The sequence below is a fragment of the Hordeum vulgare genome, chromosome 2H, assembly GCF_904849725.1.
Source record: "Hordeum vulgare subsp. vulgare chromosome 2H, MorexV3_pseudomolecules_assembly, whole genome shotgun sequence".
NCBI classification, from domain to species: Eukaryota; Viridiplantae; Streptophyta; class Magnoliopsida; order Poales; family Poaceae; genus Hordeum; species Hordeum vulgare.
In genome coordinates this window covers 269,316,829-269,344,649 of record NC_058519.1, presented here as the reverse complement: position 1 = coordinate 269,344,649, position 27,821 = coordinate 269,316,829, and the positions used below count along the sequence as shown (strand labels likewise).

Sequence of the window (27,821 nt, the reverse complement as noted above, 5' to 3'; positions counted from 1 at the left end):
CAAACGTGATTTGCTAGCAGTTGCATATATAGGATTGGTCATTTGGTTGTCTCCTCAAGATGCGTTCAATAAAAACCAATCAAAAATAATATATGCCAATAGAATGTGAGAACAAAACGTGACAACTATAATTTCTACAACTCTCCATGGAAGACCTACCGTTTCATCTCATTCTCATGATCTCACAAATTATGATAAAAGTGACACTTGCTTAAGAGATCAACATTTGGCTTTACATTCAAAAAAATGACAAGGGGTGACTAGCCCATGACTACTCAAAGCATGATGCGGTGATCTCTACCTAATAATAAAGTACGGACTGTTTCTGGTCATTCATCATTCAAATTGCCTTTAAATTTGGTTAAAATTACCCATCAATGCCACCTATAAATCATAAAAAACACTTCACACATAAAAATCTCCAGACTAGCCAGCCCATGTAGGAACCTCCCATATTACGCTCTGCACGCTAGGAGAAGATGCAGCACACCTGTTTGGGCCAGTCCATGCGCGGGCGCATGTTTTTTAGGTTTTTTTTAATTCCTTTTTGTTTTTTTACTTTAAATAATTTAGAACTTCAAAATAACTTTTCAAATTTTAAAAAACTGGGAAGTTTGAAAGATCATAATCAAAAGAACATAAAATGATTGTGAATTCAAATACAGCTCGGGATTTTTGTGAAAATGTTTGCATATACAAAAAAATGTTTGTAAAATTAAAAAAAAAACATGATTTTAAACAAAATTCCATATATTAAAAATTATTAATGATATTTAACAAAATGTGTGCCAATCCAAAGTAAGTTCATGCACTTTTAAAAATGTCCTAAAATTTTGAAAACAGTTGGTGCCTGTTTTTTAGTGTCATTTTTTTCATTTTTCTGTTCCATTTTTTTCCTACTTTAAATAATTTAGAACTACAAAAAACTTTTCCAATTTCAAAAAACTGGGAATTTTGAAATAAAATGTTTATGGATTCCAAAAATGCTCGGTATTTTTGTAAAAATGTTCGCATATTCAAAAAAATGTTTGAAATTTTGAAAACAATGTTAGTGAAAACAGAAAAATACAGGATTTTGAAAAAAGCATGTGTATTATTTTCTTATTACAATTGAACAAAAAGTCTGCTAATTAAAAAATATTCATGCATTTCAAGAAATGATCTAAAATTTTATAAACGATTCGTGAATTACAAAATAGTTTATTCATTCAGAAAATGTTCATGCATTTCATAAAATGTTCATGAATTTCAAAAAAAACACCTACTTAAAAAAATATGTTCGTATGTTCTAAAATTGTTGCCAATTCAAAAGAAAATACTTAAAAACTTCTCTCAATATAAAAAGAGTTCACAATTGTTAAAAAATATTAGTAAATTGTAAAAAATATTCTATTTTTTTAAATTGTTCTCATATTTATAAAAATGCTCACAAATAATCAAAGGTATGTAGTTAAACGTAATGCTTCTCAGTCTTTGTGATAATATAACCGTGAAAATTTTGAAGAATTAACTGCCAGGATGGATCGGAATATTATAGGGAAAAGGATTGTGTGAATTTTGAAGAATTAACTGCCAGGATGGATCGGAATATTATAGGGGAAAGGATTATCTTCCATGGGCCGATCGCAGCGTTTGTCCGTCAGCTCCGCAACCGTTCGATTTGATCAGACAGTCGCATGGCATCCTGCATCTGTCAAAACCGCTTTCGTTTCTTACAACTGGCTTGTTGTTTTAGGACAGGTATTTTCTTATACTGGATAACAGTAGGAATGTTTCGGGGGCTCGTCTAGCTCCACTCTATTCTCGCTCAGCCAATTTGCTTTCCTCCATCGCTTGGTTTTCTGCTCCTCTTTTCTGCAACATGATCTCTGCTGTGAAAAAAAAAATGTAACATTATTTGTGTTGCAAAAATTTCTTTACCAAGATCTATGTTACAAAATGTTTCTGCAACATGATATTTGTTGCAAAAATGAAGGACCACAGGCGACCGCTAGATTGCGAAATCTGACGGTGATCCATTGACTGTTTTGTTTCAGGAGTTATTTCTGCAACATGATCGTTATTTCTGCCACGCGGCTGTTGTTTCAGGAATTGTTTCTATAACATGACCATTATTTCCGCAACGGAGATGATATTTCAGAAATTAACCCGGACTTCTCGATGCCATCTGCTCAAAGACGGTAGTTTAGCTCATGCACATTGGCGGCGGGCTGGCGACGGCTCCGCGCAGCCCTGTAGGGACTAAGAAAGAATGTCTAGCTCTGTAGGGACTAAGAAAGAATGTCTAGCTCTGTAGGGACTAAGAAAGAGTGTCTAGTTTGTCTAGTTTCTGCTTGTTGCGGGAAATAACGACTGATCATTGCGGCGGGATGCTGATGTTAGATCAAACGGTTGTTAGCTCGACCATCCGACGGCTGGCTAGATGATAGATAATTTTTAGAAATCATCCAGCATAGCGTTCCCCATATTATAGTATGTTTTGTAAAAAAAAGTTTTCTTAAAATTCAGAATTATTCCTTGAATTATTAAGCTTTTTGACAACCTGGTATTTTCTTGTGAATAAAAAGAAGAAGCATTTTCTTTCATTTACGCCTAAAATTTCAAAATCATGCGATGAGATTTGAACACAATATGGTCATTACCATTGAAGATTACAATTTTCTTTCTCCGTTGCAGACCCTTTTGCTAGTAAAAAACTCAATGCCACAAGACACAACGCTCACAGGATTCAGCACCGTGAAACAATTGCCACGGATTTTGTTCCATAGGTCAAACAATTACTCCCTACGTCCCATAATGTAAGACATTTTTTTTACACTGTCCAATAATGTAAGATATTTTTTGACAGTAGTGTAGTATAAAAAGAATTACATTATGGGACAGAGGGAGTATCTATGCTAGCCCAGCAGATGCAGAACAAAGAAAATAGAAAGCCAACAAAATAAGATCGGAGGAATATGAAAGGAGAGAATGTACTATATTGCTTATTATACAATGAAATGCCTAGAAAAAGACTAGCCTGCAAACTAAGAACTGCCATGGGATCTGAACGATGACATAGAGTGTGCTGAAACAGAGGCAGTCGGGCTGTTAATCTCCCTGTCGACATTGACAGCTCTACCCCTTCCACTGATCATACCGACAACCTCTTGAGCGACATCCATGAACCAATCGTCACCAGGAAGGACACTGCACAAAAGCAAGCATACTTATTTCAATTTAGAAGTCCATGGAAAAAAGCAACAAGCAACTTCCTAGAATAAAAAACAAAGGCCTCCTTTTTTTTGCAGGGAATTTAGAGAGCTTTATTCAAACAAAAGAATTCCTGGGACAATCAGCCGGAAGGCTGGCCAACAGGAAAGGAGGTTCACAGTCCAGCCAGTACTTTGTGACCATCAGTGAGCAAGCACCCTTAGCGCTAAGATGGGCCGGGAGGTTAGCTGTCCTGCTTACATGTTGAATAACTAAAGAATTAAACGGCAATGCTAGCTCTCCAATCTCTAATAGTATCGGTGCCACAACAGAATGCGAGTTGTGACGAGTGTTCAAAGGTTCACCACCTCCAGGCAGTCTGTTTCCATTATCACATTTGAGTATCCTCTCAAATTTGTAAAAATGGCTCCATCTCTCAGTGATAAGGCCTCGGCGATCATTGGATCAGTCACCCCAACAGAATTGTGCTTCACCCCAGAACCGCCTTGCATGCAAGCAGTGAATCAATGCATGCATCAGGACCTCCTCCTTAGCCAAGCATACATTACATATGCTCAATGGCTTGATATGTCTCTGCTTCAGGGTAGCTTCATCAGGCAGGATTCCATGAACCACTCCCACCAAAAAACTCGCGCCTTTGGCATCACTTTGAGCTTCCATAGGGTAATCCACATCTGATCATCTGTCTGTGAGGTTCCCGTAGACGTCCCTTTCTCTAGAGCTGTACGCTCCTTCTGAGTCCATAGGGTAATCCACATCTGATCATCTGTCTGTGAGGTTCCCGTAGCCGTCCCTTTCTCTAGAGCTGTACGCTCCTATGGGCATCTCAACCTTGCGGTACACCTGCTGCTGCAGCCCTCCCTTTCGCTTATTTGTATTGCTTCTCTTCAGCGGGGAGGTAACCTCCGGATTTGCTTCTTTGGTGGTACTTGTTGCTGGCACATCTTTCTTACTGGATTGCGAGTTTTGCTGATGTGTAGACGAACTATCACCAGAGGAAGCACCCTTTCTATCATCCGGTGCACGGAGATTGGTTTTAAAAGGCAAATCCCTGTTCTCATCCCTCGTCCCCGGCGTCGCACAAAACATATCTGCATGGCCCAACCTGCTGCAAGAACAGAAATTGGACGTATGTTCATACTGAATATCATCCCAATCCTGATTGTTCCGAGCCGCAGAATCAATCAGGATCCAGCCGCCGAATCAATCAGGATCCATCTTCTGAGTGGCCTGTTCACATCAATGGTTACCCGAGCCCTCAAGTATCCTCCTAACAGATCAAACTGAACGGACGATGCATGTTTTTCAATCTGTTTTGCCATTTCCTTGCCCCATGCATCATTCCTCAGATTAAAGGGCGGGTTCAGAACTCTTGCCCATAGCTGCAACTTGTCAAATCTCAGCTCAGATGGCTGCATCCATTCAGCAAATTCCATCAAGATAACAGCATGTTTACTCACATGCCATGGAGATCCTTCGGATACACAATCACCATCTCGCTTACTGCCAAAATCCGCCATGAACATGTTCTCACCGACCGATCTGAAGATCAGTCCTTTGGGATTCCCACAAGCCAGTCGCAGGGCACTCGCAATCGTCTGGATGTGGAGGATGTTCCTGTTCAGCTTCTTGCCGGCCAACACCCACTTTTCTAGCGCCCTTCATCGATATCATTGATGACCAGTGGTGTTGCTTCCTCCTACGTCAAATTGAGCTTGCCCATCGCCCCTTCCATCTGCGCCCTTGTCGTCCGTGGCGAGGCAATACCTCTGGTCGCCTTGCCAGAACCTGATGAAGCCATCTAACCCGGCCCAAAGCACCCCGCCGACAAAGACCGTACATGTGCCGCCTGCTCTCCTCAAAAACCTAATCGCCTCCCAAGGGGCTCCTAGTTCTTCGGAGAAAAAAGAATAAGACTATTGTAAATTAACAAAGGGCCTCCTTGAATGAGTAATATTTTGGAAGTTATGGTATATACATCAAATTCCCCTACGGGGGTGCTTTTTTTACTCCATGATTAATTGAACAAAAAGTTGACCATTGGCCTATTTCTTGCGTGTACCAATTGAAGTATTTTGAGGTATCTCTTTTTGAACAGAACTAAATGAAAAAAAAAAGATTGGAAGAAGGGAAATTTTCTCAATACAGGGAGTTAGTGAACCATCCTGGAGCGGACTGATTAACTGCGATCCAAACAACAGGCTGGTCACCATGACGAATTGGAGCAAAAGGTATTTTCCGAGTATTACTGCAATCTGAGAATCCAGGGAACATCTTTCTAGCTATTCAGGTACATAGCTAAGATTATAATCGACAAATGGCTTGTTATGAACGGTTTACATTATAACCAGAGAAGGCCTTGTTATGACCGGTTTACATTATAACCGGAGAAGGCCTTGTTATGACCGGTTTACATTATAACCGAAGAAGGCCCAGTTAAATCAAGCTGGCCCAGTTATCTTATAGTATTAGGGGCTTAGCCCAATTTATTATATTTGCTAGCCTAGAGAGATTATATATACCCATGTAAAGGACACCGTTTGAGGTTAAGCAGAATCAATCTATTTGATCGGCTCCTAGCAGGAGACGGCGCCCTAAACCCTAGCCGCCCCAACTCCTCCCTCTCACGGATCACGGCGCCCCGCCGCCCGCGGTCAACGCCTCGCCATCCACTCTTCGACCCCTACAACCTGCGACCTAGGCCTGGTAGGGACTTGGTTCCTATCAACTTGGTATCGGCTAGCTCAGGCTCGACCATGTTTGCACCGACGCCCACTCCCAGCCTTCCGCCGCCCACCACCACCACACCGCTTGCCACCTCGGCTGCCGTGCCGGCCTTGACCGGGCGGCCTCCCGCGCTCACCTGGCCTCCGCCGATCTCGGCCGGCCTCGTTCTCACCCCGGCGGAGATGACAGCCGCGCTGCTAGAGCTAGGGCACGCAGTTGCGGGCATCCGCTCGCTCCTCGCGGGGTCCTATGGAGCCAGCCACTGCCTTCTTCCCCAACATGGCGCCACCTCCGACCCTCTCGGCTGCGCCGCACCAGGGGACGACCTCGACGCCGAGCGAGCCACCGCCGACTCCGGGAGCGCCCATCCAGGAGGTGCGATTCCCCTCATCGCCGTCACCGCTGCCCGCTTGGCTCGCCGAGCCGGTCTACATGATAGGCCCTTGTTCCACGGCGGTACACTGCAGCCCGCCTTCCCGGCCCCGTCATCTCCGTTGCTTCGCGTCGATGAGACCGATGAGACGCTGATGGCCATGGGCAACGGCCATCCCCCTCCGCGCTTCTCCAAGCTGGAGTTCGCCACCTACGACGGATCAGGTGACCCCTGAATTGGCTCAACCAGTGCGACCAGTACTTCAAGGGCAACGCACGCTTGAATCCGACCGCACCTGGATCGCACAGATGCGGTACTACGCCCTCGAACAGGACGAGGGCGGGATGCCACCATGGGAACGCTTCCGCGACCTGTGCCTCCTTCGGTTCAGGCCACCCGTCCGCGGAAGCCGGCTAGCGGAACTCAACGCCTTCCGTTCCTCTCCTCCGTGCAGGATTTTGCCGAGCGCTTCCAGGCGTTGGCCTGCCATGCCCCTGGCGTCTCGGCTCTCCAACGGGCCGAGCTCTTTGTCGGCGGCCTCCCCGAACACATCCGCGAGGACGTCGAGATGCGAGGACCGCGGGACCTCCAGACGGCCATGTACTATGCCCGTGCGTTCGAGTGTCGTGCGGTGGCCATGCAGTTCGAGTGTCGTGCGGTGGCCATGCAGCAGGCGTTCCCAGCCCGGGCCCCTCGCCCACCCCCTCGGGCGGCCGTGTCCCCGCCCAGCCGACCGGCCCAAGCGGCGGCAGGATCCCCCGCCACGGCCGCGACTCGACCGTTCCGTCGGCTCACCCCGACCAAGCAACTAGAGCGTCGCCGTCAAGGTTTATGCTTCAACTGCGACGAGCCCTACGTGTCGGGCCACATCTGCCCGCGCCTCTTCTACCTGGAGGCGGATGACTACGTCGAGGAAGACACAGCTACCCCCGAGCTTGCCGAGGAGGCCGACCCTGCTTCAGCCACCGCCCTCGTGGTCTTCCTCCATGTCCTCGCAAGGATACGAGCGGAGAAAACTATGCTGCTACCAGTGACGGTCAATGGGGAGCGCCTCCTAGCTCTCCTGGACAGGGGCTCTAGACACAACTTCCTGTCTACCATGCGACGTCTGGCACTCCAGCCGACGGGCGGAGAGCAACTCAGGGTTACCGTAGCTAACGGTGACCGCCTTCACTACCACCACGGGATTGCGCGGCAAGTTCACATCGTCATCGGCAACGAGCACTTCGCCATCACATGTGTGGGCATCTACTTGGGCTGCTTCGACTTCATCCTCGGCGTCGACTTCTTGCGGACCCTAGGTCCCATCCTTTGGGACTTCGGCCCTGACCATGACTTTCTGGCATCAGGGCCGCGAAGTGCAGTGGATGGGCGAGGCTGGCGCTGCCCCAGCAGCTCCCCAGCCACAGTTGTCGGCCGCCGTCGCCGACCAAGAGCCGCCCCTGTTGGCTCATCTCCTGCAGCAGCACAGCGACATTTTCAACCATCGCATTCACCTCCTCCCGAGTACAACACCCGTCGTCGTACGGCCATACCGCTATCCACAGCTACAGAAGGACGAGCTGGAACGAGAGTGCGCACTCATGCTCGCCTTGGGCATCATCCGGATTTCTACTTCGCCGTTCTCGGCACCGGTGCTCCTCGTTCGCAAGCCCGACAGCTCATGGCATTTCTGTATCGACTACCGTGCTCTCAACGCCAAGACGTCGACAGACAAATTTCCTATACCAGACATGGAGGAGCTCCTGGACGAGCTTGACACGGCACGCTTCTTCACTAAGCTCAAGTTGCGTTCTGGCTATCACCAGGTTCGGATGCACCCGGAGGACATCGCGAAGACGGCCTTTCGTACCCATCACGGCCACTTCGAGTTTTTGGTGATGCCTTTCGGCCTCTCCAATGCACCGGCGACATTCCAGGCCTTGATGAACGACGTCCTCTGGCCTTACTTACGGCGGTTTGTGCTCGTTTTCTTCGACGATATTCTCATCTACAGCTCCTCTTGGGCGGAGCACTTGCAGCACGTCGCCATCATCTTCAACGAGCTTCGGGCGCATCAACTACACCTCAAGCGCCCGAAGTGCTCGCTTGGCACGACATCCGTCGCCTATCTTGGCCACGTCATTTCAGCGGAGGGAGTTGCCATGGATGCTGACAAGATTACGGCGGTAGCGTCTTGGCCGACACCACACTCGCCACGAGCCCTCCGCGGGTTCTTGGGCATGGCCGGCTACTGCCGGAAGTTTATCCGGGAGTTCGGCCTTCTCACCGCGCCGCTCACCCGGCTGTTGCGCTGCGACGCCTTCTACTGGGATGATGAGCTACCGCTTCCCAGTCGCTTAAGGAGGCTCTTACCACAAGACCGGTCCTCCAGATGCCGGATTTTGAGCAGCAGTTCATGGTTGACTGCGATGCTTCGGGCATGGGCTTCGGCGCTGTGCTCCACCAGGGCACCGGACCACTCGCCTTCTTCAGCCGACCATTCGACGCACGTCACCACAAGCTCGCGGCCTACGAGCCGGAGGTCAATGGTTTGGTACAGGTTGTGCGACACTGGCGCCCGTATCTCTGGGGACGGCACTTCCTGATTCGCACTGACCACTACTACAGCCTTCAATTTTTGTTGGATCGGCGTCTCTCCACCATTCCGCGGCACCAGTGGATCAGCAAGCTCTTCGGTTACGACTTCACGATTGAGTACTGGCCTGGACGCCTTATCCCGCCGCGACGCCGACCACGACGAGGGCGCCACATACACCGAGGGCACTGCCCTTTGCATCCGCTCCAGGCCCTCGTTCGTCTTCATCGACGACATTCGCTGAGCAACTGCGACGGTCGCGAATGCTCAGCTTCTTCGGCAACGGCTCGCGGAGGGCAATTTGTCGGCGCCATGGCGACTGGATGATGGGTTACTCCTCCACGGTCGGCACCTCTTTGTGCCCGATCACGACGATCTCCGTCACCAGGCTATTATGTTGGCTCACTCAGCCGGCCACGAGGGGATGCAGAAAACGGTCCATCGCCTCCGCGCCGATTTCTATCTTCCATGGAACCGTGTGTTGGTGCGAGACTGGGTGCAGTCTTGCGTAACGTGCCAGCGCAACAAGACAGAGACATTGCAGCCGGCCGGCCTGCCACAGCCCCTTGAGGTGCCCTCCCAGGTGTGGGTCGACATCTCCATGGATTTTATCGAGGGCCTTCCCAAGGTGGGCGGCAAGTCCGTCATCCTCACGGTGGTGGACCGTTTCTCCAAGTATGCGCATTTCATCGCGCTCGGCCATCCCTACACCGTCACCTCCGTCGCGTGGGCCTTCTTCGACGGCATCGTCCGCCTCCACGGGTTTCCCTCTTCGATCGTCTGCGACCGTGACCCGGTGTTCACCGGCCATGTTTGGCGAGATCTTTTCCGGCTGGCAGGCGTCAAGTTGCACTTGAGCATGGCTTTTCATCCCCAGACCGACGGCCAATCAGAGGTCGTCAACAAGGTGATTGTTATGTACTTACGCTGCATTACAGGTGATCGGCCACGAGATTGGGTGGACTGGCTTTCGTGGGCGGAGTACTGCTACAACACCTCATATCACTCCGCCATGCATGCCACCCCCTTTGAGGTGGTCTATGGCCGGTCTCCTCCACCCATCATGCCGCTCCAACAAGGGACGGCCCGGACTAAGGCGACGGGAGACCTTCTTCCCGACCGCGATGTCATCCTTGTCGAGGTGCGGCAGCGTCTTCTGCAGGCCCAATAGCTGTCCAAGAAATACTATGACGCTCGCCACAGCGAGGCCGAGTTTGCGGTGGGTGATTGGGTGTGGTTGCGGCTTCTCCACCGTACTATGCAGTCACTTGACCCTCGCGCCAAGCACAAGCTTGGCCCTCGCTATGCTGGACCCTTTCAGGTGTTGGAACGCATCGGCAGTGTCGCCTACCGCCTTCAGCTGCCACCTGGTGCCCTCATCCATGATTCTTTCATGTGGGCTTGTTGAAGCCGTTCCATGGGGAGCCGCCGGCAGCTGGACCAGATCTTCCTCCGACCTCCGACGGCCGCCCACTTCCTGATCCAGCTAAGGTGTTGAAGGTCCAGCAGAGCCGTGGTGCGTGGCGACTCTTGATCCAATGGCATGGCCTTCCAGAGGAGGACGCTACTTGGGAGACCCTTGAGGAGTTCCGCAAGCATTTTCCAAACTTCCAACTCAAGGGCGAGTTGTTTGAGCAGGCGGGGAGAGATGTTATGACCGGTTTACATTATAACCAGAGAAGGCCCAGTTAAATCAAGTTGGCCTAGTTATCTTATATTTGCTAGCCTAGAGATTATATATACTCATGTAAAGGACACCGTTTGAGGTTAAGCAGAATCAATCTATTTGATCGGCTCCTAGCAGGAGCCGGTGCCCTAAACCCTAGCCGCCCCAACTCCCTCTCCCTCTCGCGCGATCACGGCGCCCTGCCGCCGTCGGCCGCGCTCAACGCCTCGCCATCCACTCTTCCACCCCTAGAACCAGCGACCTAGGCCTGGTAGGGACTTGGTTTGCGCCGTCGGCCGCGCTCAACACCTCGCCATCCACTCTTCCACCCCTACAACCAGCGACCTAGGCCTGGTAGGGACTTGGTTCCTATCATGGGTACATTTTACATTCATGCTAGATATTACACCCTCTGTTCCTAAATATAAGACGTTCAATTTAAACTGCCAAAACGTCTTACATTAAGAAACAGATATAGTAGTAAATAGGAAATACATCAAACAGCTATTTTCATAAAACGATCCTCCAAATTATACCCTTGCCAACCCTCTAAACACATAGATTACTGTCCAGACATAACTTACTAAGCGTTGATGTTTAGCTCCATGGAGCTGCTTCTCCACCGTATGCACCCGTAGGATAAAGTATTGTTGCCATGGGGATCTCGGGTCAATTAGGATACAAACATATAAAACATGCCAGGATGCACTGCAGCTCCTTGATTACATGCAGGCCCCAAAAAAACAGCCCGCATGTGTACCTTGTATACGAGTCTTTCCACACGTCCCCATGGGAGAAGGAATGAATCAAACAGCTAGGTTCACCGGAACTACATCCCCGTGGTTCCAAAGGACATTGCCGCCATAACATATCCCTCAACCAAACATGGAGCTATCATATTCTTTGAATGTTTCTAGATAATTCGTGTAGGAGGTAGCAGTGGTGGTGGCACAAGAGATTCTATAGTGTAACTAACTTTATGCCAGATGTATTACTGTTTAGAGAATCTTAGCAGCCGGCAGCTTTGCTAGGAAAAATGGCTTGGTTGTCCAAGCAAACTAAGTAGACATGACATAGCTTAAATATTTCTCTTCAGTTAGCATTTGAATAACATATCTGCGTGCATCAACAACGATCCTAAGCAACTGCAGTTAATAATTGTGCTTTTTGGCTGAAGTTAGCAGATCCAGAATACTCAATTCTGAACCAATAGAAGTACAAATAGAAGTCAAGCATAGTACCTATCAGGATTCATTCCAGTGGCAGAAAAGGCACCCATTGCTCTATCAATGATATCCAATATGACTTGATGTACATGTCTAGACAAAAATCGACCTTGTCCGAAGATGATGACAAATTGCATATCCAGGTAGAACTGCAAACAACGATAAAAAAATAGTGAAACAAGAGTTGCAACTAAAAAGAAGAAAACTGGGTAATGAATTTACCTGCTGAAGACCAAGGGGGCCCAAAGGCTTTGGTCCCTGCTCGATCTCTTCCCAGAAAGCCTGGTCCTCCGAGAGCCAAAGGATAACTGCCTCAGTGAGTCGCATCATTAGCAAAGTAGCAAATCTTTCTCTACCAACAAACATATCTGCAGCAACACCTGCCATCCTATTTAGCTTTGCATACAGTTCCTGCAATGAACAGCACATAAGATTGGACCATATTGTTTTGGAACAAGCTGGCTCCATGCGAAGAAAGATAATTATGTTTGACAAGTTGCTGCATTCTAAACTGTATGAGAGTACATTGAATACAAAAGACTAAGGGCCTGTTTGGGACTGCGGAGCTGACGCAAGCCAAACAGGGTAGTTCCACTACTTGCCGCTCCGCAAAAAAACTAGAATCTGGGGTACAACTTCATGTTTTTTGTGAAGCTCTTTAGGAGGTGCTCCAAAAAAATATAAAAGCTGGAGTTGGCAGGAAATTACCCACCACTGCCACTAGTAAGTGGATACCCCTTCCTTTCTCCCCACTCATCCAATTAGATATATCCTTTCCACCAAATTTCTCATTCTTTTTCAACTGCAGCTCCACCAGCTCCGGGAGCAGAGTTGGGGAGCGGCAGGATACCGAACAGGGTCTAAGATGATGAAAGCTAACATATTGGCACGATTTATAACAATATGCTTGGGATATCACAATAAAGGTACCTTTTTTTCAAATTTGTCTATATGTTCCATTTACTCCTGGATCATCCATTCCATGTAGTCAGTTAATTTTAGTTATAACTGTCCACCAGTTATATAATCACCAATTCATGATAGAATGATAAACCAAAAATACATATAAAGAACTAACATGACCAACTGCACAAATAATGAGATAACAATCATTTCAATGTATCACTGACTGCCTGGGGTACCGTTATCCCTAAAAGCTAAAGGATTTGTGAAACAAAGGTAAGGTTCAGGGATCAACATAAATGACACAAATGGCATATGGACTTGAGTTTAAGTTCTCAAGAGACAATAAATAGTTGCAAATCATATCAACGTATCACTGACTGACTGAGGCACTGTTATCCCTAAAAGCTAAAGGATTTGCAGAACAAAGGTAAGGTTCAGGAATCAACATAAATGACACAAATGGCATATGCACTTGAGTTTAAGTTCTCAAGAGACAATAAATAGTTGTGGCTTGTAAAAATACCTGGAAAATTGGAGATGGGACCCATTCTGGCTCTTCAACAGTATTATCCATACTAATATACATTTCTGCACTGAGATGGGTATCACCTTCATCTGTAAATATTAGTTCAAGAGCATGCTGCCTGCAGAAACTATCTCTCAACCTGTCCACCATGCGTTGTAATTTCCTTTTCCATTCTCGTAGCTCAGGCACACGGTTTTGCTTATCTGGTCCTCTTCTATGCAAATCACCCACGGTAGACTGGTTTATAGATGATAGCTTCATAGCTGCTCTAGGTAGCAATTCCTCGGCAAGTAAAGATGCATTGGCTAATAAAGCCAACTGCTGTTCCTCAGTCACTGCCATTCTAACAATTTTATTGCCTAAACCATCTATGTTAGCTTCGTCATCCATTGATCCAGGTAATGCACTTATGAGCAGATTGACGTATAAGCTGAAATTTTTTGCAATCCCATCCATTGTCGAACCCCCTAACTGCAAGCTAAGGAGTGGTGCGACATCCTCAAAGTAGTCCTGAAATTTCCAGGTATTATCAATACATACTGCATATAGTCATACCAATACTTGAAAGGACAATGATACAAGATAGTCACCGGTATCGAAGGAACCGAGTATGGAAGCAGTATCTCTACTCCTAAAGGGGGACTTGGTAGCTTTGCCTCCACGGTTTTATTTCGTCTAGTTTATTTTTGCCTCACCTCCCACCACCCTCTCCCGTTGGTTTTCACCCTTCCGTTAAAAACCTGTACGTCTTTCATCCCCACAAAAAAACGGTGGAGAAAATGTCCTCGAGAATCCAGTCATGTCTCGCGCAACCTAGCCGCCGCTGACCTCCCATGCCCTTGCCTCAACCGCGCACCATCCCCTTCCCTTCCCTCCTACTAGCGGCCTCCCTCCGCTCCACGATGCAGATCGACAAGACCCATGATCAAGGTCGCCGCCACACCCCACCACGCAGCACATGGGGTCTTCACCTCCCCTCCATAAACTTCCTCCCCAGATGTTGGCAGCAATGACCACGGGCGAGGAGCAGCGCACGGGGTCTCCACCTCCCCTCCATAAACTTCCTCCCCAGATGCTGGCAGCAATGACCATGAGTGTGGCTGCTCCTCGCCCGTGCTCCCTCAGCCATCCCCTGGCCCCCTTCCACGGGCACCAGACAGAACGAGGTGGGTTCAACCAGCAAAGCCCTGGGCGAGAGTACGAATGGACGAAGCAGCCCCATGCGGTCATGGTGGGCCATGTGTGGAGTCCGAGCAGAGAGCTGGGCGGAGGAGATGAGAATGGGGTAGGCTTCATGATGGAAAGGAGATACGACAGAGGAGGGGGTCGGGGACATGGTTTTTAAGGCGTCCCCTAGTCGGCCCTAGGCGTCAGAGCGTCTGGAGACGTCAAGGCATCATGCCCACCTTAGGCCATCGTCCAAGGTGTCTGGATTCGCCCATTGAGGCGTCCAGGTCGTCCCTAGGCGGAGGAGGCGTCGCCCTGGTCCAATTTGGACGCCTCCCGCTTCCAGGGGCAGGAACTGGTGATGGGCGGGATTCGAAAGAAATTGGGGGGGGGGGGGGGGGGGGGGGAAGCAATCTGAGGTGAAATAGATGGAGGAGAGAGTGGGGAACACACCGGTGACAGGAATCGCTCTGAGAGAAAGAGAAGAGCTCTCTCCTCTCAGGCGGCCAGCCCCTCCTCCGCCAGCTCCCGTCCGCTGGCCAAGCTTCCTCCCCATCGCTGACCAAGCTTCCAAGCCTCTCCTCCCCTGGCGCATCCCTCCCCAGCAGGCCTCTCCTCCCCCATGGTCTCTTTACTCTCCGCCCCTCACTGTTGTGCTGCTGTGCTGCTTGCCTGCTTGTGCCTCTGATATAGTACTAGCTGCTGCAATTTGGAGCCACCTGTGGTTAAAATAATTGATGCTTGTCCTTGTTAGCTGAATAGATCATTAGTATATTGTTAGTGGATCTTCTTTATACTAGCTGTCTAGCTTATTAGAATAGTAGCTTAGCGGATGTTTCTTTAATATATTGTTGCACTTTGCAGTCACACAATGGCAGATGGGACTGGGGATGCTCATGAGGGTGTTTATGATCCAATGAAAGATCCAGCACGCAGGCCACGGAGGTCAAATGATCCTGGATGGAATTATGGGTATTGGTGGAAACCTCCGGACATCAATATTGTTGTATGCAATCTTTGTGGCAAGATAACTAAAGGCGGGATCAAGAGACACAAAGAGCATCTTGCAGCCACCGGTGGGGATGCAACAGGCTGTCCAAATGCTACCACACAACTTAGGAGGGAGATGTTAGAATATTTGCAAAATAACAGGAGAAACATAAGACAGCCAGATGATGATGATGATGATGTAGTGGAGGTAGATTCAACAACCATGGGACCAGCAGTTCAATGCTCCACTACAAGGCCAAGTTCAGGGTCAGCAGCCCAGAGGAACAAGAAGGCCTTTGCTGTAAAAATCACCGGCAAAAAGTGTCAAGCTGTTGCAGCCAAGTCAATTGTTCCATACTTAGGAAAAAAACCTGAGGATGTTGTTGATGAAAGACGCTCCGGGTGTTCTCAAAGCACCATGGAGTCCAGCACAAAAACACCGGAAGATAGACACTATGTGAGTATGCAGTGGGCATTGTTCTTCTATGAGTGTGGCATACCTTTCAATGCTGCAAGCTCTAGGCAGTTTCAGATTGCAATAGAAGCCTCTTGTCAATATGGCCCAGGTTACAAGCCTCCTTCTCATGAGCTGCGGGAGACATTGCTTAAGGATTGTGTCAAGGAAACAAAACTGTTGAGGGCGAAGCACGAGGCAGCATGGAAGCAATATGGCTGCACACTTATGTCAGATGGCTGGTCCGATAGAAGGGGACGCCACTTGATCAACTTCCTTGTAAACAGCCCAGAGGGCACTTCTTGGAGTCGATGGATGCATCAAGTGAATGCCAAGATGCTCGGATGATAGCAGATTTGCTACAGAAGAGAATTGAGGATGTTGGTAAAGAGAATGTTGTCCAAGTTGTCACCGGCAATGGTGCTAACTACAAGGCAGCGGGCAAGCTTCTAATGGAGAGGATTCCTACACTATATTGGAGTCCATGTGCATGCCATTGCTTGGACCTAATGTTGGAAGATATAGGGAAGCTAAAGGCATTTAAGAAGCCTATTGCAAGGGGTAGACGAGTCACTACTTTCATCTATAGGCATGGCAGAATTCTTAGTCTAATGAGGAAGGCCACGGGTGGGCTGGATCTTGTGAGACCCGCAGCCACTCGTTTTGCCACATCCTATCTTGCTCTCAAGAGTTTGGTCACCCACAAGCAAGCTTTGAGGTCTCTGTTTACATGTCAAGCATGGGTTGGAAACAAATTGGCAAAAACAGAGGCTGGTTTGAATGTGCAAGAGATTATACTTTCCGCAGGCTAGTGGCATTCAGTTGAGGACTGCCTTAGAGCTTCAGCTCCTCTTCTTCAAGCTCTTAGGATAGCGGATGGTGATGAGGTTCCTGCCATGCTAGAAATGACAGCAGTAATGCGCTATGCAAAAGAGAGGATCAAATTGGGTTTCCCGCATCAAAACAAGCAAGCTTTGCTCAAGAAGATCATTGACATTGTTGATAAACATTGGGAGACTCAAATGGATCATCCATTGTATGGGGCTGCTTTGTTTTTTAACCCTGGAAAGTTCTTCTCTATTGTCAATAGAGGTGATGATGCCCTAGTTGGGGAGCTAAGAAGTTGCTTTAATGATGTCCTTGCAAAAATGGTACTTGATGTCGAAACTTGCTAGAAGATTGATACACAATCTGTTCTCTATGAGGACCAGCGAGGAACCTTTGCTAATGTGATGGCAATCCAAAACATTTCAGAAAAAAAAACCTCGTAAGTCAACTCAAGTTAATTTCAGCAAGAAAAGCAATTTAATTTCAGCAAGTTATTTTCTATGCAAACTCCTAATGCATTTGGGTTTTTACTTCTTACCATTTAAGTTGATTGGTGCCGTTCATATGATGGTCGAGCAATTGAGCTACAAAGGTTTGCAAAGTGTATTGTTAGTCTTTGTGCTTCATCATCCGGTTGTGAGAGGAATTGGAGCACATTTGAATTTGTGAGTAGCTTCTTTCTCTTTATTTCAGCAAGAGCAAGTTAACTTCTTTCTCTTTATTCACTCTATTTGCTATTTGTAGATCCACACAAAGAAAAGGAACCGTTTACAAGTTCAAAGATTGAATGACAATGTCTTTGTTTCATACAACCGGAAGAACATGGCTAGGTTTAAAAAGAGGTGTGAGAAGATGGGTGACAAAGCTATGATCCTCTTATCATTGAGGATTTTGATTGGGGCAATGAGTGGGTTGACCCGACAATACCTCCAGCCCAATGTGCTCAAGGGTGTCCCAATGACATTTCATGGGAGCTTGTTGATGAGGCTGTTGGTGCAAGTTCATCGCTGCGAGGTCGCAGTTTTCCTAGAGCTGCAACCATGGAAAAGAGGCACTCAAATGCCAATGTCCAGTACGAGAGGCAGCGCAAAAGGTCTGCTCCATCACAAACATTTCGCCATGAAGATGATGAAGACGCTGACCAAGAACAACACTCAAGTATCCCCAATGGAGAGGATGATAATTCAGACTTTCCTCGAGATGATGTTGATGTGACCGATGATGAAGAAGATCCAACTAGTGCTGACCAAGATGGTGAAGACAACACAAATGCTACCATGGATGAGTTCAATGATGGCTATTGAGCATTGAGAGTGGACAGCCTTGTTATGAGTTCATTGTGTTTGCCTGTTTGGAACCTATTTTATGTTGTGATTTGTGAGCCTAATTTATTTTGTGTCGTGGACTTGTGGTTGTGGAGAGCTAGACCTATTTGCTTTTGCACTCATGTTTGTCATCTTATTTGCTTTTGCACTTGTACTCACATTTACTCTCTGTTTTCCTTACCAATGGTGATCTGTTAAGTACTTAAGTCAAGTTTTAAGCATGTACTCCTTCTGTTCCTAAATATAAGTCTTTTTAGAGATTCCACTAAAGGACTACATACAGAGTAAAATGAGTGAATCTACATTCTAATGTATGTCTATATATATCCGTATGTATTTTCCTAGTGGAAACTCTTAAAAGACTTATATTTAGGAACGGAAGGAGTATGTTCCATCTTCATGCAGATTTCTATTGTGGAAGAAAGAAATGGGAAGAAAGATGGAAAAAATGGATGTTGTGTGGGCTCAACAACCAGAATATTCAAGGTATTTCGACTATTTATGTCTAGTCATTTTATTCATCATCGTTTGTTCAAAAATGAACTAAGGCGTCGCCTCGCTTCGCGCTTTAAGCGCCTAGGCATTGAGCCCCCCCCCCCCCCACCACAAACGCCTTAAAACGCCTTGAAAAGGACTACATACAGAGTAAAATGAGTGAATCTACATTCTAATGTATGTCTATATACATCCGTATGTATTTTCCTAGTGGAAACTCTTAAGACTTATATTTAGGAACGGAGGGAGTATGTTCCATCTTTATGCAGATTTCTATTGTGGAAGAACGAAATGGGAAGAAAGATGGAAAAAATGGATGTTGTGTGGGCTCAACAACCAGAAAATTCAAGGTATTTCGACTATTTATGTCTAGTCATTTTATTCATCATCGTTTGTTCAAAAATGAACTAAGGCGTCGCCTCGCTTCGCGCTTTAAGCGCCTAGGCATTGAGCCCCCCCCCCCCCCGCCCAAACGCCTTGAAAACTTTGGTCGGAGATTACAAAGAGCTACCGGTGAAGGCCAAGGTGTATGTCAGCAACCTGCCCTATGACATCGATGGCGAGAACCTCACGCAGATCTTCCTCTTAGATTGCTACCTCTTCCCTGCTGCCCTAATTTCCTAGTCTGAAAGCTACTCCCTAATTTTTTTTGATTTTTTTATTTGTAGAATGGTACATTCTAAATTCTTGTTGGGTACAAGGAAAGAAGTGTCTGAGGATCTGCAATTGTGTCGTGGTAAAGTTCGGTGATGTTGGTGTTTCTTTTCAATATTTTCTTTCTTTTGGCAACACAAACTTATCAAGCAAATTTGTGTGATCTAACATCTATCTATTTGAGTTGCAGGTTGTATATGTCTATCTAAGTCACTTGACATACAATCATGTAATCTATCTATTTGAGGTCTGATTGTGATTTCCCGATCTAACTGACAGTGCAAGTAGTCCGTTTAACACCAAGTCAGAAGAAAAAAAACACATCCAGGTGATGTCGTTCATTTCTTTACAGATGGAGTACTTCTCAATACTTAGCATCAACTAGATGCAGGAGACCTACATTTTCTAGCAGATTTCAATGCACCCTGAGAGCTACATTTGCTAAGTTATGTAGACATCATGCTTCTTCGGGCTTTCATGTTTGTAGAGCATCAACTATTTCCTTTTTCTTTGTGGGCATATACATGTGTTCCTGTTATGGATTGATGGTACTGGAACACATGTCTTTCTTACTTTCATGTATATAATCTTAGCTCGGACATCGTTTGTAATACAATGATGCCATATTTGTACGAAGGGTTATTTTAATTGCTTCTGGATTTTGACATGTGGTAGGATGCCCTTGTGGACTCATACGTACTCTATCTATGAAAAGGTTACATGAAAAGCATTGCCATAAAATAAAATAAAAATCAAGAAAACGCAAGAGAGCCTACATTTCATTGCATTGAAAAGAGGGAGTTTGGGTTACATTCCTCCTAGGAGGCTGTTACAATGCTCGTGAGCACATCAATGAGCATCCCATGTTTGGCATGTGATGGCACCAAGCCCTAAAGCACCGGCACTGGCCAAAAGGGCGGCCTCATCTTTTATCTTCGTAAGCAAGTCATTCACCGAAGGTTGTCCTTGGTTGAAGACGCAGCTGTTACGGTGTTTCCAAATCATTTGTGGGACGAGGAGGGTCATGGAGGCGATGCCCTCGCACATGGGCTTGGGGGTGGGCTGCAGCGCCGATTGCCACCAGTCATTGAGCGAGGGCTCAGCGTCGGGCGGGACGCAGGGGAGCCTGAGCAAGTGCAACACCTGGCACCAGATCTGTCGGGCGAAGGGGCAGGCAAGGATGAGGTAGTGTTGGTCTCGGGAGCCTGGTCGCAGAGGGGGGATTGCGCGGGGTGCTGCAGGCTGCAGCAGGCGAGGTGGTCTGCAGTCCAGCATCGATTAAAGTGGGCGAGCGAGTGAAAAAACCAGACGCGCGGAGGTGCCGAGTTCTTCCTTGTAAGTTTCCATGCGGCACGGGTTATGGAGCCACTGGAAGTGGCGATGTAGGCCGATTTGGCGGGGTAGACACCGTGGGGGCTCCCTTTCCAGGTGAGGCAGTCCGGCTCAACAGAGAGGGTCATGCGGTCGATCATGTGCCAGAGCTGCAAGTACTGCCCGATTTCATGGATGCCAACCGTGTCATGAATGTCCCGCGCCCATCGGTTGGCCTGGAGTCCATCGACGATGGTCCTGAGCTTGCGGCGGCGCTTAGGAATGCATGCGTACAGGAGCGGTGCAATCTCGCGAATGGATCGCCTGTAATCTATCGATCTTCCCAGAAGAGGGTCTGCGTGCCATTCCCAACTTGCACTGATAGTTGTCGTATGATGCTTATTATTTGCCTTATACACTTAAATTCCAAATTTAATCTTTCTAGTTGACTAGCATTGCATTTTTCATTGTGGCCTCATGCTTGAATAGTTAAATTTGGCAGGTTTTAGAAATTTGAATTCACCATCTCTAAGAATCAGATATGTGTGCGCAGCCTCACATTCACCGCGCCAACGGAGCCTCCGATGACATGGGTGCCTCCTGAACCAGCGAGGACGCATGCACCGCTATTGTCGAGGCCACGGGCTCACAGATGGGTGGTGCGGCCTCCGGTTTGCAGGGTCAACGGTTCTTCCGAGCACGTATGTGAGAGCCTGGCTTAATAGAAATGATGGACTACTTATATCAACAAGGAATGCCTTCTTTTCCAGGAGCCCATAGGAAAAGAACTCCAAAGTTCAGCGTGCTTGGCTTGGAGCAATTCTAGGATAGGTGACCGGCCAGGAAGTTAGTCCTAGGTGTGCATGAGTGAGGACAAAGTGCACAGAAATCTGTAGGGCCAGTCTCAATCCCGCCAGACATAACAATCGGGAACCGGTAGCTGTGGCCGAGGTGTTACAATTGGTATCATAGCCGACCCTCGCAATTACACGGACATCCGCAGGCAGGTGCACGGGCATGTGGCGGATGGCACGTGTGTCCCGTTGTGGCACACGGCATGACACATGTGTCGAACTTGACACAGATACATGTGCCAAGAGGGAACGTTCCTGACCGGCCGACAAGGACGTCAGTTCCTTTGAGTGGGGGTGTATGTGAGAGCCCAGCTTAATAGGAATGATAAACTACTCATATCAACAAGGAATTCCTTCTTTTTCAGGAGCCCATTCGGAAAGAACTCCAAAGTTAAGCATGGCTTGGAGCAATTCTAGGATGGGTGACCGACCAGGAAGTTGATCCCCGGTGTGCACGAGTGAGGACAAAGTGTGCAGAAAAGAGTAGTGTTGGTTTGTGGGGCCAGTCTCATCCCGAACCGGTGGCTATGGCCGGGGCGTTACAACATAATCCACCTCAACCACCAAGAATGCAGGCAACATGAGAGTAGACACTTTGTTCTTACTAACTTTCTTTTTTGTTCTGATGCATTTGCTTCTGAATCATGTCATGTGGTTTTGCTCTTTTATCTGGTTATATGTGCAGGTTCATGTAAGGGGAGCAAGGATCTCTGTGAGATGCTACTCTAAACTTGTCCTGCAATTTTAGATATAACAATTGTTCCAGACGGCCATTAAGATGCCACTACTGATCACAATCTTATTATGGCCTAAACAATTGCCCCGTGTCATCAATTTTTGTGGGTTAATTAACAGGGATATAATACTGAACACTTGGAACACACTTTATCATTAGTGCAATGCACATGGATTGTGCAACATTGGGAGTAAGAGCACATTTACATGGAAGTGATGTTACCAGAATAAGTGTACTAAATATATCATGTGTGTTCTGTACAAAACTCTTTCCCTTATGTTCCATGTTTTGGTCATGCAATCATCCACCACATCTGTATAATGTGTTGTAGCTAGTCTAAAAAATATAAGGAAAAAAGGATAAGCAATTAAATCTTCCCATGTCTTCGAACTTCAAAGGCCACATTACTAAATTTTAATTATATATGACCCATGAAACACCGACTTTGGTATCAATGTACTATGGAAGCGCGATACTTCACTTCACTCAAAGCAAACAAAAATAAAAAAAATGCACTTGACAGGGTCTCATGTAACATTTATAATTCAGCTCTTTCATAGACTAGTCGAGCAGTTTTTCAGTTGGTAACAAATCACCTAACTTGCAAGGTCAACCAACTACGCTCGGCAACTTGCCTATGGCGATCCTCCAGAGACCTTCTGTTGCACCTCCTCATCTGCTGACAAGACAATCCACAGCTATTGCCACCAGCTCCAAGACGAGCTACCAACTCAGATCTCCACCTTCCCTACAAAACGACAACTCTCCTGGCCAATACTCAGTGCTCCCTCCCGTTTCCCCACTCATCCCCTAGCCTCGAATGGTGTCTCATGCTCTTCTCTTCTCTATTTCAACCCCTGCTCTGCTCCCGTGACTAGTCACCTAAGTTGGTGGGGACTCAACTGACTAGGTTGAAGACCTTGTAGTGAAGTTGAGACATCTAATTTGGAACGAAGGGAGTACATCTTTGTGCGAACAGAAGTTCAATTGCGCAAGAAAAAATTGAAGTGAGGTTGCAACTCCCACACACACACAAAAAGGGGTTGTACCTATTTGTTGTGTAGTGAAAAACACACAATATTATTATGCCATACTTTGCAGTACCAAGCATGCCAAGATGGATAGGTCACTACCATTTTGATGAAAACAGCAAGAAGGAAAGATTCATTCATTTTGTTCAATCAAAATGGATCAATCGTTACCTGAACCATAGAATTGAAACGATGTGCACTGCTTGAGAGCTTTGGTTGAAGTGCCAAATTAGAAACTGAAGATCTAGCTAATGGCCGAATATCATTTGGGGGACAAGTGAGTGTCCAGTTATCAGCTGCAGCAAGTGCAGCAGTACTCTCTTCGATTCTCCTCAAGTTAGCATCTAATGCTTGCTCAAGACTGGGCTTGAACTGCTTCAGGAGGACAGCAGAAACAGATAGACCACGAGCTTCCAGCAAGGAACAATGGCCAATTGATATTTGAACACATTCTGCAGCTGCTCTCAAGCCTCCGGCGGCTGCACAAGAAGACAATACATGCCTCTTTACGAGGAGTGCAAAGGACAAGACCTGCTGGGTAGCCCATGTAACCAGCTCAGATGCATAACATGATTCATCACCAAAAACTTCCACAGAATCACTGAGCGCCTGAGCTACAACTGAAAAAACTTGTTGGGCAAGTGCAGCAGTGTATGCGCCACCATATGAAGTGCTTGACGGATGTATAGTTTGCAAATTGCATTGAAGCCTTTGATTATGTGCACTGAGTAACAGACTGTGAGCTCGAGGGCCATCACCAAGCCTTTTGAGAGCAGAAGCAGCAGCACGGAGCTCAATGCCCCGAGTAGAAGACTGACAAGCAGCTTCAGCAAGCTGGTCTGCCAGCTTTTGACGATTATCACAGGCGGCACTTCTCAAAACCGAAATTTCAGCTGTAGTTAGAGTTTGTGTCCGGTCTGCAGCAACTCGCTCCGCTTCATCTAGTGCATCTAGCGCTTCATCCACTCTTCTCTCAGCTAGTAAAACATCAAGCATGTCAGGGAAATCTGCAGACCATTTCTGTATTTCTGAAGGCTCCTGGCCTTCAACATTGGATATGTCCTCTTCTGTAGAACCTTCAGTGCCCGAAGTCAGGGAATCTATCTGAACTCCTTCAGATAGACCATGGATTAAAGCTGCCTGTGTATTGAGTAAATTTCTAATTGATAAGAGTTCGCCTTCAAGGTCCGATATCTCCTTCGATGTTCTGATGACCAGGAGATCAGTTATCAAATATTAGTGAGGAATTAATATAGTAACAGGACAAACAAAAATAAATGGAAGTAATTATTTAAAAGCAAAGGCATGCATGCAACTTATGATCTCACATGCCACAAATTAGACGCTTTGCACATCAACTATGCACCATGAAGAAAATGATTATACTCATGTAAATCTAAGTTCATAATAATAGAAAGGATACCGCTACATAAAGACATGTCTAGTGGAACTCTTGACTGCTAGAGAATGGACATTTCTGATGAGGACAGAAACAAAACAAAATACTCCCTCCGTCCCAAAATAAATGTCTTAACTTTAGTAGAACTTTGTACTAAAGGTAGAACAAAGTTGACACTTAGGGTGTGTTTGGTTGGAGGGATATCCTCCCAGGGACAGGGATAACCACTTTTTTCTGTGGTTGCCATGCGTTTGGATCTGGGGCGAGGAGGGACAGAGTCAACCAGATGCTGGGAATACTCTCCAAAAAAAGGGATGTGGCCAACCGCCAAAAACGGGCGGGCGGTGGCAACCACTCTGGGGCGGCCGGCGCGGCAGGGCGCGGGAGGCGGCCGGCGCGGCCGGCGCGGCAGGCGGCCGCCGCGGCCGGCGCGGGAGGATCCGGCCGGCGCGGGAGGAGGCGGACGGCGTGGGAGGCGCCGGTGGCGGCCGGCGCGGGGGGCGCGGGTGGCGGCCGGCGCGGGGGGCGCGGGGGGAAGGCGGCCGGCACGGGAGGAGGCCGGCGCGGGTGGCGGCTGACGCGGGGGGAGGCGGCCGGCGCGGGTGGGGGCCGACGCGGGGGGAGGCGGCCGGCGCGGGAGGAGGCCGACGCGGCAGGATCCCATCCTCCCAACCAAACAAAAAAAGGGATAACCCTACCCTTCCAACCAAACAAAAAAAAGGGCTATCCCCAGCCACCTGGTTGGGGATACCCACAACCACCCTAGCCTATCCCTCCAACCAAACACACCCTTATTTTGGGACAGAGGGAGTACATGATAGCCAGCACTCTACAGCATTTATTTTTCGAACACAAAGGATATATATGTAAAAAAATAGGAACTACCTGGCTATATTACGTATGATTGTGTAATTGTATGTTACGTGCTTATCAAACAATTTTCCAACCATCCACTTACTACTCAACTAACAAGTAGAAGTGGGGATAGTTATGAAAATACGGGAGAAGAGAAAAACTGAGGAACTTTTCACCTAAATGTTGTTTGCATATTGTAGCCATCCCAAGTGGTTTAATGGAATTTCTCAGAACGAAGAATCTGAGACGGTAAAACTAAAATAGGCAAATGCTTTCGCATAAGCAATTTTTATTAATGCAACCCAGCTTGAGACAGTAAAACTAACTAAAATAGGCAAATGTTTCCGCATAAGCATTTTTTACTAATGCAGGGGGTTTGATATAAACATAGCAGTGGCGTTGTATTGATTATTGAAGGACCAAAATGCCTTATGAGGTTCTTCCTGTGGTGCTAATGCAGCACATGACAGAGTGGGTGGAAATATTGGCATCAGTAATTAGAAAATACCACTATCATGATGGGTCATACAAAATTTAACAAGAGTAGAAAACAATATTGGCAACAATAAACAAACTATACCACTCCTGTAAATGTGTCATCAACTCATCATGATTAGTGGGGTTCATTTCTAGCACAAAGGTGACAATGGATAAAGCCCCAAATGACATTGCACTCGTGGGGCTACAACCAAACCTGATGAATGCAGCATAATTTGCATAAACACTTCTGCGCATTTCTTCAGCTGAAGCCTTCTTTAGATCTTGCAGATAGGAGCACAAATGTCTTATTTCCTGCAATAAAGTTGATTTGGTCAGGTATTTTTGCTGTGCATTTTAACACGGTACTCATAGCTCTGGTACAGTTTCAATGATGTCGAACGAAGTCAATCCTAAGGAATATAACCGTAACATGCTCAAAAGAGAAGGGAAATAGATAATTAAGGACTTGCAGAATATTTCCGTGAAATGGTTGTGCAAACTTGCAAGCAAATGCAGAAGTTTCAGCTGTTAAACGAGAACATTTCAAGTACGGACATGAAGTGAGTATTTTAACCGAGGTAAGAATGCAGTTTATTGTGAAAACAAAAACTGCACCAGCAGCCTACATTATGATACAATACGACATATTTAGATACTCCGATGAAGTGGTCGTGAATCTTGTTATCCTGGTTGAAAAACAGAAGCAATACACGCATTGTAATGCATTAACCAGAATGGCAGCATGTTCAAACCTGAACTCCAAGCATTTCCAAATCCTTCTAACAATGCATGCACACCATGTTACAGAATTATTTTTCAGTTGTTCAGAGTATGCCTAGTTTTCAGGTCTGATATACGATACAGCCAAAACATCCTTTTTATCACCAAGGAGTCAAGTTTAACCTCCAGCTAAAGTAAGTATTACATTGCAACCACAATCTTGTCACACAAACATCCCGAGTCAGAATTTTCCATTTACATAGCATGACCCAATAATGCAGGCACAATAAAGGAGAAGTTGATAGGGCCAATACCCCCGTAATGAATTGACCTAAATGTGAACACCGATCGAGGCCCCAAATCGCATTTCCCGTCCCTCCATACGAACCACGATCACAGGCTCCTCCTCGAAACACAACGCCGCAAACTCTCTCCCACCACCCGAATCCCACAATCCGCGATCCAGACTCGGCAAACACAAACGGAAACGGGCCGAGCGCATGCCTAACCCTGGCGACAGATCAGAGAGAGCTCGCTCACCTTCTCGTTCATGGTCTGGCACTTGGACTGTACGTAGGCGTCGGGATCGAAGTTGTCGGTCTTGAAGATCTTGAGCTTGTCGGTGAGCTGCACGCCGCCGTCGCCGCCGCCCCCACCTCCACCACCACCACCCGCCCCCGTCGCCACGCCGCCCACCGGGAACACCCCCGAGTGGCCTGCCGGCCTCGACCGGGACGACTTCGCCGACGCCATCCGAGATCCAGAAGCCTCCGACGGTAGGGCGGTGGCGGATTTGGGGCGGGGAAGGGACGCCTTCTCCGAGATCGCCGCGTCCTGGCTGTCGTCGTTTTTGGGGTGTTGGGAGGTCCGAGGGACGGTCGGTTACACACATTAATAATAACTAGAAAAAAACCCGTGCGTTGCAACGGAAGAGAAAATAACACACACTTTGAACACAATATATTTTCACATGGCATCATATTTGTGTTGTCGACAATGTCATCAGTGCTCACACAACGAAAACGTGTTTGAATGTACAATCACTCGGAATAAGATGAGAAATATGTTGTTTCTCCCCCCATGAGATTTTTCAAAGATGTGCATGTATGGTTAAGGATGTTTTCTTTTCTCTCAATTTGGTTTTAATTTAATGGATATTTATTGCAATTTGTATGGTCGTTGAAAAAAGAGGAAAAAAGACCGTGCACTACAGATTAAGTTTGCACCAAAAATAATATTTAAGAAGTATTCAACAGCTAAAAATAACATCCTATTTAGATTCTACACATTTTTTTAATCAAATTATA

At 47.0% G+C, this 27,821-nt stretch overlaps 2 protein-coding genes across 2 annotated transcripts; one reads left to right on the top strand and one right to left on the bottom strand.

Moving 5' to 3' along the window:
* Positions 1 to 2,727: 2,727 nt before the first annotated feature.
* On the bottom strand, positions 2,728 to 27,392 carry LOC123426056 (exocyst complex component EXO84B-like). Its single transcript, XM_045109832.1, has 7 exons — positions 27,055 to 27,392; positions 26,009 to 26,106; positions 23,232 to 24,267; positions 13,213 to 13,725; positions 12,006 to 12,194; positions 11,799 to 11,932; positions 2,728 to 3,189 (listed from the first exon to the last, which is right to left on the bottom strand). The coding sequence occupies exons 1-7, from the start codon at positions 27,265 to 27,267 to the stop codon at positions 3,027 to 3,029; spliced, it is 2,346 nt and encodes a 781-aa protein (XP_044965767.1). The 5' UTR covers positions 27,268 to 27,392; the 3' UTR covers positions 2,728 to 3,026.
* Positions 14,970 to 18,257, top strand: LOC123426057. Its single transcript, XM_045109833.1, has one exon. It carries the CDS (start codon positions 15,254 to 15,256, stop codon positions 16,172 to 16,174), a length of 921 nt encoding a protein of 306 aa, XP_044965768.1. The 5' UTR covers positions 14,970 to 15,253; the 3' UTR covers positions 16,175 to 18,257.
* Positions 27,393 to 27,821: the final 429 nt, after the last annotated feature.